Source organism: Apis dorsata, unplaced genomic scaffold (genome assembly GCF_000469605.1).
Source record: "Apis dorsata unplaced genomic scaffold, Apis dorsata 1.3 scaffold_1123, whole genome shotgun sequence".
Classification (NCBI taxonomy): domain Eukaryota; kingdom Metazoa; phylum Arthropoda; class Insecta; order Hymenoptera; family Apidae; genus Apis; species Apis dorsata.
The window spans coordinates 3252-20600 of NW_006264221.1; the positions used below are offsets into that span (position 1 = coordinate 3252).

The 17349-nt window shown below is 23.5% G+C and overlaps 1 protein-coding gene across 1 annotated transcript in view; it reads left to right on the forward strand.

Moving 5' to 3' along the window:
• Positions 1 to 6582: 6582 nt before the first annotated feature.
• Positions 6583 to 17349, forward strand: part of LOC102673129 — a 16432-nt gene continuing 5665 nt past the window's right edge. The window contains exons 1-4 of the mRNA XM_006624787.2: positions 6583 to 7158; positions 8448 to 10221; positions 11816 to 11936; positions 15280 to 16743. Of these exons, the coding sequence (XP_006624850.1) occupies positions 6661 to 7158; positions 8448 to 10221; positions 11816 to 11936; positions 15280 to 16743 (3857 nt within the window). The 5' untranslated portion in view covers positions 6583 to 6660. The remainder of the gene's footprint in view (positions 7159 to 8447; positions 10222 to 11815; positions 11937 to 15279; positions 16744 to 17349) is intronic.

The window sequence follows — 17349 nt, forward strand, 5'->3', positions numbered from 1 at the left end:
GACATCACGATTCAATGTAAGATAATTCGATAACAATATTGATAATAATTAGAAACTGTAAAAACTCAAGGTAGTAATAATCATCAAATAAAGAGAAGATATACAAAAATCTTTTGACAAGACAAGGCAAAAAGAATGCACATGGGATTTCACCTAATCCCAAATAAAATGACGCACAGATAAAATAAATAATGCATATTGATACACAATTAATATACATATATCGTATATAAATTATTACATCATCATGTAAATAATTTACTTTTAAAAGAAATTTCCACAATTTTAATTGCGAAAAATCGTTTATTATTGCATAAGTTATTGAAATAACTGAAATCAAATCATAATACAAATAGAATTTATATTAAATTTAAATGTTAATTAAATGTTAAAACATAACTATCTTGATAAATAAACATTAATAAAATCTAAGAAAGACCGTTCATTAAAACGAAATTGAATTACATATAAAAAAAAGCAGCATCAAAAATCGATATTAATGTATCATATTTACTACATTCTTTTAAATCAACAAATCACTAATATCAACGAACTATCATTTTTTATTTCAATCAAATTTTGTTCAATAAAATTATTTAAATTAAAATGAAAAAATTTTATTTTAATTGATAATTTAATATGTAATTAATTATTTATATAATAATTTTATTACAATGACAAAGATAAAATATTTTTTTAGAAAAGAATTTACAATAGAATTTTTATTATTTAAATATTTTAATATCGAATGTTTTACTAACCGAACATTTAAATATTCAAACTGTATATATCTATTTAATATAATCAATTTTCCTTATCGCAGCAATGAAAATAAAATTTAATTTGATATTGATGTTCACATAGTATATAAAATGTATGAACTTATTGAAATGAAATCGGAAATTAAAAAGAGGTAAGAGTATTACGGAATTTGGAAAAAGTATATAACATTGAGTCATAATATTAGCATTAAAAAACAGAATAAGTAAAATGAAAAATTATTTGCAAAGTATATGTTCTTTTGTATTTAAAAAAATTTGTGTAATTTGGCAGCTAAAAAATTGAAATGTAATAGAGATATAATGTATATAATGTTAACATAATAAGATTTTTTTTATACCATTATCCCAATTTCAATATAAATTACTTGACTTCATTTTTTATACAAAGTGATAAATCTTGTAATAATACGTGCCTTTATATATATTTTGCCTTTATATATTATATATATTATAAAAAGAAGATATATATATTTAATGATATATATATATATATGTTTTCGATAAAAATTTCGAGTTTGAATTAAATTAGATTAGATTAGATAATGAATAAAAAAATATTTTGACGAATAAAAGGATTTTAAAATTAAATACTTCAGATTTATTTAATTATTAGTGATAATTTTGTTAGCATCAATTTGAATTAATAATTATTATATAATTGATACAAATACTCAGACAATTGAGATTTGCTGGAGAGATGCTAAATAGAAATTTAAAAATAAAAAAAACCTTAAGAATAAATTTCCTATGGTTGAAAAAATATGAATCAATGAATTAAATGAAATATATTTATTTAAACGATTATTATTATGTTATTAAACTATCAAAAAACAATATTCTTCTATCTAAATTTAAGTGAAATATAATAAAGAAAATTTTTCTTTAATCTTTTGTTAATCTTCTATCTTCTAGTTTCCACTATTTTTTAATATATTTACACAATTTACAATTTATTCTTTATTAATGCTCTAACGAATGATATCTTGTTCATAAAAATCGTTTGCATATAATGAAATTTAATTGAATATTCTGGAAAATTTAAATTAATTATCAATAAAAAATTCATCATTCGATCTATGTCGTGTACGTCATCATGTCGTTTATTTTTATAAAAAAAAAATCTCATTAATCTATTCGCTTCATTATTGCATTTTTAAGAAAATAAGATAAAAATTATATAAATTTATATAATTTTACTTTCTTCCTCTATTTCCACTATATCCTATAAATTACTTACTTCAGATATAATAATCGATAATAAAAAATATATATTAAGGATCGCTCACTTTGTATATAATAAAATCTAGCTAATAAATATATTATTTTCTTCAAAATATGAAAAAAAAATTCATGATCCAATCCATTCAAATCAAAAAATTCCTTTATCCAAACAAACGATCTTGTCTCTTCACTTCAAATAATGTTTTATTATATTTGGAAAATAAATTATAAATTAAAATTAAACATTAAGTATTATGACTTTTTTATTGAAATTAATTTTTTAAATATTACTAATGAAATAACCTATTTTATGAAATACTAATAAAAAAACAAAAAATCAATAATCGAATATCAATCAATTAGTATGGATATTAATTAAAATTAAAATAACAGGTATTAATAATAAGATATTAGCAATACTCGATAAGATGATAGTCATTTGAAAGTTGAATAATTTCTAATAGCTTTAAAGGCATATAAAAATCTGGTTTAACGAGTTTCGATAAGTTATGAATTGAAATTCCAATAAAGAAAAGTTTTGTTCTTGAATAAACAAAATTCTGAAGTGAACTTGACTTTTTCTATTTTTATAATGCAACAAAATGTATAAATTAATGATGAACGACCTTTCAAGCCTTGAATATTAAGTGAACTGATAATTATGCGTCAAATACGTTTGCATATTGTTTTTTCTCGAAATAATTAAGACTCATTTCGATAACAATCGATAATATTCAGGATAAACTTGGGTAAATTTTATTTCAGATTGAAATAAAATATAACAATTTGAGATGACAAACAAATTCAATCAGTTTTTTTTATTTTAAATTTAAATATGATAATCGAAAAATTAAATAAAAAAATTAAATAATTTTTAAATTATTTTTTTATTATTGTTAATTATTATTTTCAGATAAAATAATAAATAATTCAGATTTTAATATTAATAATTAAAAACTTTATATAGTATGAATAATATGACAAATTTCAAATAATTCATAAATTATTCATTTTATGAAAAATTTTTATGTGAAAATTGTATACTATAGAAAAAAATATAATACATGTTAAATATTATTAAATATTAATTTTTTACACTGAATATATGTCAACTATTTCTTTTAAATGGAATCATAAATTTTTTAATAAATTAATCAATACAGATTATTATAATATTATTATAAAAACTTATCCAATTATGATAAAAAAAATATTATTTTAACTTGAATTTTTTTAGAACTTATTATAAAGAAAAAAACATATAAATATTCCATTGTTCATCTATTTATATTCCTTATCTATTATATGATAAATTTATAGACCAATCAAACAAAATTAATTAACAAAATTTAAATAAGTGAAAAAATAAAAATATTTAAAATTTGCAAAATATTTTAAATTATTGAGAAATTTAACAAATTTGTAAATTATAATTGATAGATAAATTGTAAGATATTTAAGAAAAACGAATAAAAAGTTTTAATTACTATTAAATATTTAATAAAGTAATAAAATAATAAAATCAAGAGAATTTTTAATAGGAAATATCAATTTTCTTTTTCTTTATCTCTTTAAATAAAATTTTACAAGATTTTATCATTTATAACATTTAGTTAGAATTAATTAAATACGTATTATTATTATTTAATGAATCTTATTTCTAATGCAAAAAAAAAATAATTATATATTTATATTTCAATATTGAATTGAATAAATTTCAATAAAAATTTTTGCTTTATTCATTGCTATATATATATATTATCGTAAAACAGATTTGTTAACATAAATTCAAATTAAAAAATAATCATAAAATATCATATATCTATTAAAAATATTCATAAGCAATGAAGCATCAAATGAATATTCTTATCGTGCTTCCACGTTATATGCTTGTTTGTTTCATCGTTTGTTTCATCATTGTATATTTGCGACATATTTTAATGAGTACGTCACTGACCAATAATAAATTATAACTATTTATGCGTCCTATTTTTTTACATCGGTATAACTTATATATGTTTCAGACTTAAATACTATATATTTAAATAAAGTATTCAAAATTCGTTATTCATAAATATCATAATATAATAAATTCATAAATATCATTTTTCTTAACTTATATAATATTATGATATAATAATTTTGAAATAATTACACAATAATTTATTTGAACAAAAGAATAATATATTTTATTTTAAATTATTTTATAGAATGAAAATTTGAATATGAAATAAGATATATTTATTTTTTAATTTTATTTTTATATATTTTTAAATAAATACCTTTAGAAATAATTTCTGATTTTATTATCAAATATATCAAAAATAAATTGAGAATAATTTTTATAAAAAATTACTAACTTTATTATTCAAAATTCATGTACATTAAATATTATATTTAAAACAACAAATTATTTGTTATTTCTATCTTAGAGAGAAAAAGAGAAAAAGAGAATATTAATAGAAATATAAAGTTATTTAAAAATAATTTAATTATTCTTGATGTAAAATAAATTTATTTTTTACGCTTTATCGCTCACAAAACAAAATTTAAAATTATTAATTTTTAAACTATAATTTTCTAAATTATAGTTACATCAGCAACAAAACAATTATTACTTTTATATTGTTATAATTTATCTTTTTTATTTTATTTTCTAAAATTATTTACAAAGCAAATACTCATTTTTGCGTATGAAATTATTTTATTTTTCACAGAATAACGAGATGTAAATAAAATTCTATATATAAAAATATTTTCTAAACATTTGTAAAGAATGTTTTATTGAAAAGTGAAACTTAAAAAAAAAAATTAAACTTCGTTCAATTTGTGAAAAACATGCGATATAGTAAGGATTAATAATTTACTGCTGTTTTCAGAATATCATTTTTTTCTTACATATTTCTCAGAATTTCCTACTCTTCACGTTTGTAAGCTATTAGTCTATTGAACACATATGATTCATTATGATGTTCCTGGTAGAATGATTCTCGGAACAATCTAGTTGATTCGCAGTGCAGTATTGGAAAATAGTTGGGATCTGTTCGTGAATCACGCTTCCCAGCGTACAATATTTCTTTGTTTCCGGTTTGCATGTGATTCGTGTAATTCTATTTGTCATTTCCTTACTCTATTTCTTCTACCGTGTGAACATTATTATTTCTTTAATAATATTTAATATTTTCTTATTATTTCCAATTTCGAGAATTTTTACATATTTTTATTTTACAAACATTATTTTTACAAATATGCGAAATTTTTTAGAATAGATCGAATATTAATTTGAAACAATAAAATTTTTGTGTGTTTATATTTTCTTTCTTATGTGTTTTTATATTTTTACGTGAAGTAAAAATAATACGAAAATGACGGTGGTAATTGTCATCAGAATTCAATAGTTAGAAATAATTTATATGAAAAATTGTAAATTTTTAGAGATTTTTTGTTAATTATATCACCATATTGAATTTTTGATAATCTACTTAGCACCATATTCAAATTATTCTTTGGATAAAAGATTTAAATTATATTATAAAATTGAATTATGTGATGACGGAAATTAAATATTTGCAATTCAATATTCACAAGTAACTAAATATAAAAAAGAAAATAAAATAATGAAGATTTTATATATTGCACGATTGCAATAATTTTTTAATATTAATATTGTAATATTGTAATATTAATTGTATATTTGAATTATTGAATTTGAAATTAAATATTTTAAATAATAAATAATTATATATTGGTTTTTTGATTGAAAAATAATTTGAATTTAGCACGAGATAATACTTTTATCTAAATGAATTGAAAGTTCAATATAATGACATTTAAAAATTCTTAAAAATTTGCGAATTCGTATGTAAATAACTTTTGGATATCTGAATTTTGATCATTAAAATTCATTTTAATATTTTGCGAGTCAAAATCTATAAAAAAAGAAATATATTAAAAAAAAGTTGAAAAATTTCAAATTTAAAATTCAACTTTATTTATACTACTATAGATAAAAAAGTTTTTTTTCTATATAAGATTTTATTGATAATATTTTCCGTTATTATATTATTCGATTTATATTCAAATTTCATGATTTTATTTCTATAATTTTTATGCAATGACAGTTATTGAGTAACATGAATACATATTTATTCTTAGTTAGATGCTAAAGATATATATGATTATTATTATCTCAATAGTCTTCAAAATATTTTTTTAATTTGATATATATTTTTTTAATTTGATTTTTTTAATATTATTCTTTCAAAAGATTACAAAACATTTTATACAACATAACATATCATCATCATTATTAACACAAAATATCACAAAACTTGAATAGAGAACAGAATAAGAAATATATATAATAATAATATATTATAATAGATATCTAATAGATTATATCTAATATATATCTTTATATCTAATAGAAAAAATTATTGCACATTATTAATTGCACAGTCTAATAGAAAAAAATTGCTGCAATATTGCAATATTGTCTAATAGAAAAACAAAAATTTCATGAATTCTTTGTGTATAATAGGAGATATGAAAATGAACAATCATTTATAAATTGAAATCTTTTTACATCAAGAAAAGCAAAAATCAAAGTTTTCTAATCAAATGTCATTTGCTTTTTCCAGAGACTTACACTGTGGCCATGACAGATCCACAGTTGGCAAATAATAACAATAATAACAACAATAACAACAACAATAATAATAATAACAACAATAACGATGGCGAGCCAAAATACCTGCACAAGAAATTCAAAAAAATCGCGACGACTGAGGTTACATCGAGGGTGGAGCCGAAGAAGGACGCTGTGGTCAACAACGGTTCTCCAGAGCCAGGCAAAAGAAAGGACTTGGAGAAAGACTCTAGAGAATCGTCGAAAGACCCGATCAAAATTGAGATCTCCTCGGAATCAGTGGACGGAGAACCAACCGAATCGAGGAAAAATGGCTATGTGTGTCCTTATTGCAGACTATCATGCGCGAAACCTAGTGTTCTGCAAAAACACATCAGAGCTCACACAAATGAGAGGCCATATCCTTGTGTGCCTTGCGGGTTCGCGTTCAAGACCAAGTCGAATCTCTACAAGCACTGCAGGTCTCGCGCTCACGCTCTCAAGATGGAGGGTGGTGATGCCAGCAAGGTATGTTCTGATTAATTTTCAATTTTACATAACGATATCTCCTAATACTTTTTTAAGTATTCGAGGAATATTAATCTAGTAACTAATTCTATTTTGTTACTATTTATGAACAAAATTATGAACATGCTATGAATAGATATTCTTTTTATTATTATTGTAGATGACTTAATTCCTTTGCAATGAAATTCAATTTCCATAGAAATTTATTATTTCCATAAATAATGTATTATTTTATTATTGTAATTGGTATATTAAGTAGAGTTACGTCACGTGACTGTTTTCACCAAAAATCAAGCGTCAAATCGTGTCACGTGATACCATATTATTCTCACTGCTACATTAAGAAATATATCATGTAACTAGGCTTAAGATGAGAACTTTATTTGCGAGACTTGATTACTTGACTTGTTGAATTTTAAGAAAAGAATTATTTTCAAAAACATAGTTATAATTTTATAAAAATATTATATTTCTCTTAAAAATATATTTTTAAGAGAATTTTTTCTTAATTCATTTTTTTTTATTATAATAGTACTGACATAAATTAAAATGTTAATATCAAATATAATTGAAAGACAATATTATATATGTATATAAATACATATTATATGTATATAATATATATATATAATTAAACTTTATTATTTATTATATAATGATATGATAAAAATGTTTTATATGTTTTATATCAAAAATTGTATTAAATGTCATTTCGTTCTGAAAGAAACATTGTTCTGAAAGAAACAATTTTCATTTTATTTTATTAATTTTTGTTTTATTCATAAATTTTTCCTGATAAAATTTATTATATCGGCAAATATAACGAGAAATTCAAGATAGATATATTAGAAATAGTTTTATAATGTAAATTTCTTTCAATAATATACTAGAATATTATATAATAATAAAATATATTTAAAATAGATATAAAACAGTATAAAAATTTTTTCTTTTTCAGTTCAATTTTTATATTTAAATATACAGAAAATAAAATAAAACATTTATCCAATTGCACCATCTTCATAATAATAAATTGCATAATTCTAATTATATAATTTTCATGGAAATATTATTTTTAAAAGCTTTAATGTCTCTATCATCTATCAACGCTATTATCATAGCATAACTCGTTCTTACCCTTGAGATCTTCAATTACAAGCAATATGTACGAACTTTAAATGTTATATCATCAGAAAACATTTAATTAATTTCTAAATAATCTAATATAAATAAATATATTCATTAAAAAAAATTTTCTGTATAAAAAAAATATACCATTATTTTTTTAGGTATCGGAGGATTCGGATATAAGTTTGTCTGATAGCGCGAGCAACGGTACTGGCACACCACCTCCTCCTCCGTCATCGACACCTACGATGACCGTAACTAGTGTGAAAACAATTAAAACTGGAAAAATTTATAAGCCAAAATTTCACACGGCCCTCCAGTGTGCCAACAATGATATTGAAACGTCTTCCCTCTCTTCTACTTCTTCCACGAACAGTTCTTCCTCGACGATAGCTATAACCATGCCGAAACCAAATCCGGAACAAATGCAGGAGCACATCGATAAAATTATCACGGACAATCAGGCGATTGTCGTCGCAGTGGATCCGCGATTACACAAACTGGTTCAAAGACAGCAGAGTCTCGTAGAAACAAAGCAATCTGTCGATCAACCGTTGAATCTCTCCTCCGCAAAGGAATCTTCGAGGAAACGATGCTATAGCGAAAGTTTCGTACAGGAAAGCAAAGATTGTCCGAACGATTCGGAGGGCAATTCCATAATCAAGGATCTCCTGCTGAAAAATCAAAACTCGTGTCAAGAGAGAACGGCGGAAAACGAAAATTATTTTTGTCCCTCTTGCGACATCCCTTACTCAGGTATCGATGTTCTCGACATTCATCACAGGTATTACTGGAACGGTAGCACGAGTCCCCGAAGAGAATATCAGCTGGAGATTGAAAAAGGGGAATCCGATTTCGATTCAAAGTCTTCCGATTATTACAACAACTTGCAACCTCTTCCTTCTCCTGGCCCCCTTCTGGGTAATACAAGACTAGTCGACACGTACGTGCCACCCGTGAAGAAACAGAGACCGGAATCCGTACCGACTACATTGCGATCTCTCGAGGAGCTGAGCAAGTATCCGCGGCCAAACTCGTTACAGATGTTTGGAGGTGAGGTGAGAATATTGGACAACACTGGTGAGACCAAGACAATGAGAATCGAGCCACGTCAAACTAATTCTCCGACGAATGAGCAGGCCATGAATAATAAATGCGTCACTTCGGAGACCGCTTCGATTGTAGTCAGATCGGGTCTCCATTCGGGTGGTACGATGGTGTACAAACCACCGGGCACGCCGGCCAGCATCCCGAGTTCCTCCATATCTTTGCCCAACATGCCGAAAATGTTGGCGCCGATCATACCAAACATATCAACTCCGAATATGCCGAGTATAACTTCCGTAGATTTAATCGCGAAAACGGACAAAGTTGAGACGAAGTTGGCGAAAAATGGTGACGTGCCACTTAAGGAAGAGACAAAACCGAACAAATTTTTGAGGCCAACTTCGTTACCGTTGAAACCGGGCACATTCACGCCTAAGAAGCATCATGGTATCACTCCAACAGCGAATACACTTCCGCTCATAAGCCCGGAAACCCCACGGCCGAAGAAATCCTACGGGCAGCTTTACTTGAACGGGCACGCTTATACATATCTTGGCCTGAAATGTTCGACTAGGGTGTTTTATTGCACTTTGAACAGACCTCAGCCGATGTATGTCACGCAGCAACACGGTTTATCCATGTACTCGAATTGGGAGATATGCAAAGAAGCGCCACCTGATGTTGATATGGTGCATTATGATTCGAGGCACAGACCGCTTAATTATACAACTGCGTGGAAAAAGCAGGAAGATATTTTGACGCATTCCTCGCACAGGCCGACCACGCCGACTAATTCGGACAGTGATATGCAAGATAAAGCGAAGAGAGTGAAGATATTCGACGGAGGCTTCGAAAGCAACGAAGATTATACGTACGTTAGAGGCAGAGGTAAGGAAATGGAAATAATATTTTTTACACTTGTCTATGTAATAACATGTGCTTATATTTTTTATTTAAATAAAATATAATAATAAAATATAATAATAATTTTAATAACTATTGCAAATAGTCATTGATTTATATTCAAACTTTAGATTTTTAATATGTAATGTTATATTTTCATTTTTATATATTATATTTTCATGACAATACATGAACACTTTATATGAGATCTATATAATCTTCAAGGCATATAGCATTCTGAGCATTTTTCCATTTTTTAAAAATTTTAAAAAATAAAATATAATATTAATAATAAAGTAAACTGACTTTATATATTGATATTCTCTCCTTAACTACTAACTATTTTTATGACCTTTAATAACTTTACTTTTCTTTTTCTTTCTACATTGTTTATAATTATTTAAATATTAGCAAATCTAATTAGTTTTTTAATTTTGTTGTATTATTATATATTTTAGATTTAAATATTTTGAGATAATATATTTTGAGATAATCACACTATGAATTGAATTTAAATATTATTTAATTTTATTTATTATTTAATGATTTAATTTAAATGTCATAAAAATTAAATATAAATTTGAAAGTAAAAACATTTTTTTATATTTTTTATTATAATATTTCTGAGATTAATATTAATAATTTATATTAATTTCAAATATTAAATTAATTAAAAAGATTTTTATAATTAAATGATTAATTATATAAAAGATTATAAAAAATTAAATTTTAAAAGATTATATGCATGACTAAATATCCATGATTTAATTTAAAATAAAAATTAAAAATATCATAATGATGATTATCAAGATGGCAATCATTTAAAGTCAAGTAATCTGTTTCATATTTTAAAGAATGCTTGAAATTAATATTAATATTTGTTAATATGTTACTATTATTAATATTGTTAGTATTTTAATTATATAAGTAATTATACAAGTAAAATAAATACACGTATCATAGTTCTTGACTTTTTTTTTTTTGATTATATTTGATATTTGATAATTTATTGAAATCAATAATTTCTAAAAAATTAAATATTTAAAAATAATGATTAATTCCAAAAAATATCTATATTTATATTTTTTTACTTTTAAAAATTTTCATTTCTTATTCAATGCTTCGATTTGAAATTCGGATAAATAGAAACAGTTTTTTTTTTTATATCTTTAATTTAAAATAAATATCAGTATTTTACGTATATCTGTAATAAATCTTAAATCAAATGATATTGAGAAAAAATATTGGATTATGAAATATTTAACGAAATAATCTATGCAAATATCAAAATATTATAAATTAAAATATTAATAAAAAACATTAAAATATTGATATTATATTTTATTACATTTCGAAGAAGAAAATTGAACGAAATATTATTATTATATTTTACCATATATAATATATTTAATATTTACTGTCATATTCAAACGAGTGATATTTGCATTTATGTGTGTTTCTACTGCATTTATATGTATATTTTATTTTATAAGTAATTTTTTTTTTGCAAATAACGTATCATTATTCGTCATGGTTATAAGAAGAACCATAAGAATTTTAACTTATTTTATTATGTAAGGTCGAGGTCGCTATGTTTGTGAAGAATGTGGCATACGTTGTAAAAAACCATCTATGTTAAAGAAACATATCAGAACACATACGGATGTAAGGCCATACACGTGTAAACATTGTGCTTTTAGGTAAGTCATTTTTTTTTTAATTTTTCTTTTTTATCTCTTTTTAATTACATGTATATATACTTTAATATATTGAACAGTTAAAATTTTTTTTTGTTTTACATATGTATGACAATAATATTAATATAAATTATTATATTTAATAATGCTCAAATTTTTTTAATTTTTAAATATTTTAATATTTTAAGTTACATTTTTTTGTAATTATAATTATTCTTTTTATAATCAAATATGATATGTATCATGTACTTTTTTTATGATATGATATACAATAAAATATTTAATAATTATATTTTCATTTTTTTAAAACAATAAAGGAAATCTAATTTCAATGTTAATTATTTCTAATTCTATTATTTTAAAAATAAATATTTTTTATAAAATAGCAAATATATTTCCAAAAGAAAATTTCTTTATTTTGAAATTCTAAATTCAAATTTATGTACAATTATATAAAATTTAATTGATCTAGCAATTTTTTCCTATATATGTTTTATATATTTTTTAGAATGATTCTTCTAGAGAGAGAAGAATCTGTTTATACATAGTTCTAAAAAAATAAAAAACTTGTAACAAACTTATTTTTTACATTATAATTCCGTTTATTAAGCCTAAGTTATCTGGAATTTTTTAGCAATATTTTAAAAATGTTTATATAGTTCATAGTTTAAATAGTTTTGAATTAAATTAAAGAAAAGATATTTTTATCTTTTTTTTTATTTTATGATATTATATATAATTTTTTGTAATATATATATATATATTGTATATTTTCAAATATTACATAAAACGAGACATATAAGATGTACAGAAATGTGTAAAAAAATTATCAACTTATAAATATCTTTTATTTTTTATTATAATTATTACTTTACAAAACTATGAAAATTCAATATAAAATTTTATGTGAAAATAGGTAATGCAAATACACTATAATGAATATATATTGAAATACAAAGTACTACATAATTATATCTGTTGATAAGTAAAAAAACAAAAGATATTTGTCAAGCGATAATTTTTTATGTATTTGCCATTATTCAGTAATTTTATCAAATAGTTACATATATAAAGTTACATTTCGACATATATATTACAAAAAATTCATTTAATAATATTTTAATTAATTATAATTATTTTAATATTATTTGCAATTTTTATTATAAAAAAAGAAAAAAAATTTTTTTATTTCTATCTAAAAAAATCCATTATAAAAAATAAAAGTTGATTTTAAAATTTCGAAAAATATTATAAAAATCAAAGAATTTATTTAAATCAACGATATTCATCTAAATTAATGTTTTCGAATCTTGGAACTTGTAAAGAACAAATCTTTTTTATATAATCAAAAAACTTTAACATATTCTCATAATTATATAAAATGTATTTCCAATGAGAAAAAGCAAATATATATAATATTCATTTTTAGAGATAAATCAAAGAGAATTATTTATTTTAATTTTTAATATTTAATGAAATATTAAAAATAGCAAATATAAAATGTTCAATTTTGGCATGACACAGGTTCATTTTGATCCAACGATATTCATTATTCTAATTGTTATTTTAGAATAAAAGTAATCAAATTATATTAAAATATATTATATTTCTTTAACAATTTTTTCAATTAATCTAAAACGAATAAACATACATAAGATGAACTTTTGTATAATTATAATACATAAATAATAATATTATAAATAATAATAATAATAACATTGGTAATTAATCGAAGTGATTTTTATAATGACAGAGAGTGAAAATGAAATATGAAATCTCAATTTCGATAATTTGTATATTTGAAACAGATAATTTTCATATATAATAAATTTAATATGCTATTAAATTTAGCACTTATAATAATGCAATAATATTATAATGTAAGAACAACAAAACAAAAATAATTAAATAAATTTGATGATTTCAAAAAAAAAAAAATAAAAGAAAATTACAAATCTGAGATTCAATATTATCTTTCAATCACCTTCATCACAACGATTGAAAGTAATCACCTACGCTGATATACAAGATATTTCATTTAATTGGAATATCTTAACATTTGAATATCTTACTGAAATATTAAAATTATCAAAAAAATGTTTTAAGAAAAATAGTTAATTCAAGAAAAATTATTATTGTATTATATTGTATAAATAATTTTTGTAAATATTTACAAAAAGATATATATTTCGATGATTTTTTAATTGTTAAGAAATTATATTGAGTAATGTTGTGGAGATTTTATTTAGTTATTAATTTATATTTAATCTAATCCAAAATCCAATATAAATCATGTATTCAGGTATTAAATAAATTTTTATTTGATATCATCATTCATATTAATTCTGAGTTTAATTTCATTTTAAAAATTCATTTAATTGTTAAACAATTTAATTATTTATATTAAAATTAAAATATTTTTCTTAATTTTAGATGACTGGTCATCAATTATTTATAACAATAAACTTGATTAAAACTGTGAGTAAAAGTCTGATCTAATCTAATTTAAAAAATTAATTTAAATTGTTGTTTCGAAGAAATGTTTTTGTTAACTTAATATTAAATAACTTTAATAATAAATAACTTAATAATAAATAACTTTTTAATGAACAATGACTATCAAATAAAATTTTCACAATTCAGATTGATGACCTTGACAATATATTAAAAAATCATCAAAAGATATTTTTTTTATAAATAATCATTCAATTTTTTATTTACAAAATAAAATTTTTCAAATTAATAGCATTTCTAAAAAAATTAATAAAATCAAATTATATGTCATTAATATAATGATTAGATTTATGCGTAACATGTACAAAAGCAATAAAAATGACGCCTACAAATTGATAATATTTCTTTATAAAAAATATATAGATAAATACATCAATTAATACATTCAAAATGATTCTATTTTAAAAAAAAAATTGAAATCTCTCCTATTATTTAATCTAAATAATAATATAATTATTTAAAATTTTTATCTATATATCCTTAAATTTTTTGATCAAATTTTATTGAAACATTTCTTTGATGTTTAATTCTTCATAAAATATATTCAAAAATAAGACATTTTCTATATAAATTTCATTAATAATTGGAATCTATATCTTTTTGAAAATACATGAATTTCGAAGTTAAGATTTCCTATGTCTATAATGAAATTTCATCGATGTCTATCGAAATGACACTCATAAATGTTAATAAAATTTGATGACTCATGTTGCTCTATATATTCTTTCGTTCTTTCGAATTGAATGCAATATTATTTTTCAATCAATCCGTATAATATAATATCTATGGTTTACATATCTTACAAATATTTTTTCTCTTTTTTCATGAACAGCTTTAAAACCAAAGGCAACCTCACAAAGCATATGAAATCAAAAGCTCATTACAAAAAGTGTGTGGAATTAGGCGTTGTCCCAGTACCTACAGCAGTCTGCGATGAAAACATCGATAAAGACGCTATAGCCCGGTTAGCAGCAGGTGGCAATATTGAGGAGTCCTCGGAAGAAGAGGAAGAAAGCGAAGGAGAAGAGAGCGAGGAATCGAGAAGCGAGGAGCAAGAAGCTGCACAGAGTTTACTAAGTCTATCGCAACGTAATACGAATAGATATCCGGGATTATTGCCGTTTGGACGACCTACGACTTATCCTTACACTCTCACCTTCCCGACAACTTCCACATTCGCGAGCGTATCTACTACGATAAGCAACAATACCTGTTTGACTAGCCAACCTGTCACTATGCAAAAAACTACTCTTGTTCGAAACGAATTGTCCCAACGTTATTATTTTTCGAGTCGAATCGGTCCCGAGGACTCGAGGACGAGCGTGATCCAATCATCGAAGAAAGAAGAATGTCCTGATGTCGAAGTGAACGAGATTGTCGATACCGATTCAACAAATAGTTTGCCGCAGCCCATAGATCTGACAACGAAGCCAGCTTTGCAAACATTATCCTCTTCCATACCGCAAAGAGCCAGGCCAGCAGACATTTTAACTCCCGTTTCGGAACCGGTCTTGTTACAAACGATCGTTCAAACTATGGAAAGATTGCCGATACAGGGGAGAGAGTGGAAACCGGATGCCGAGGGACACATGTTGCAAGCGTATCTCACTGAAAGGCATGTTATGGATAGCAAGATTAAACAACAGTATCGGGTGGGGAATATTAAGAAACAAACGAAGGAGAGGGATATTTATCCGCAACAAAACTCTCCGAAATCGAGAAGCATCGAATTAATGGAAAGTATTCCAGTAACGACTTACACCGATTCTACCAAGATGCAAATGCAGGCAGTGATGGATTCAAGAATCAAACATACATCGAAACACACCGCGGAAAATATCGGCTTAACGAGTCCTGTCAATTCGAAATTGAATCATGACATACGTTTGAGCCAAGATATGCCTTCCTCAAATAACATGGAGACTGTTAGACCGATCAACATGGATAACAGATCTCCGAGCAGAGATATGATTTTATTGTCGGATAACAGACACCATACCCAACCTCAAGAATCGAGAATTAATTTTGAAAAATTGCCATTAATGATGCACGAACCCTCTAAAATACATGAAGTCTCGAGACCGCAGAATATTGATATGAGAAGCATGGATCGTATCGAAATGAATCATACGGATATAACGAAACAAAGCATTGCGGAGAGCATTAAACATACAGTTGCGCGGAAAATGGTTGTCGGAGGGCCAGGTTTCAGATCACCCTTTTCTAACGCGTCAACCACCAAACCACAAGCTGAATTCTTGCAGCCTTCGAATGGACCTGCCCCTAATTATGTCAGGTGAGTGATATTTCATGTGTTGGTTCGATTATATTTTATTAATTTTCGATTAATTTTAGAAAGATTATTGCAACAGAACTTGTATGCAATAAGTAGAAAAATAGAAAAAACAAAAAAAAAATAGAAAAAAATATATTTAATTACTGATTTTTCTACGCGAATTCTGAATTCAAAAATGGCAATAAATAATTTTTTGAAAATTTTTGGAATGAGAAAAATTACACTTTTTTCAAATTTCTTAAGTAAACTCGAGTTTTTTTAATCTTTTTAAAGTTAAATTATTTCATTTATATATTTTATTTATATGTATATTTGTATATATTTTTTTCTTATTAAATATATATTTTATCTAATAAAAATTATTGATAATTAATGCTCAGAATATAAATTGAAGTCATTAGATAATATTAATTTCAATATAGTATTAATTTATTAATCTATTACTTTTAATATTTCATATCTAAATTTCTAAATATTTAGAAATCTATCTAGTATCTATTCTTTTCATAATGATTACTTTTTCCATCTTAATATAAGTTAATTGTACATAAATAACATAATTAAATTGTACATTCAAAATTTGAAAAAATGAAAATATTTATAATA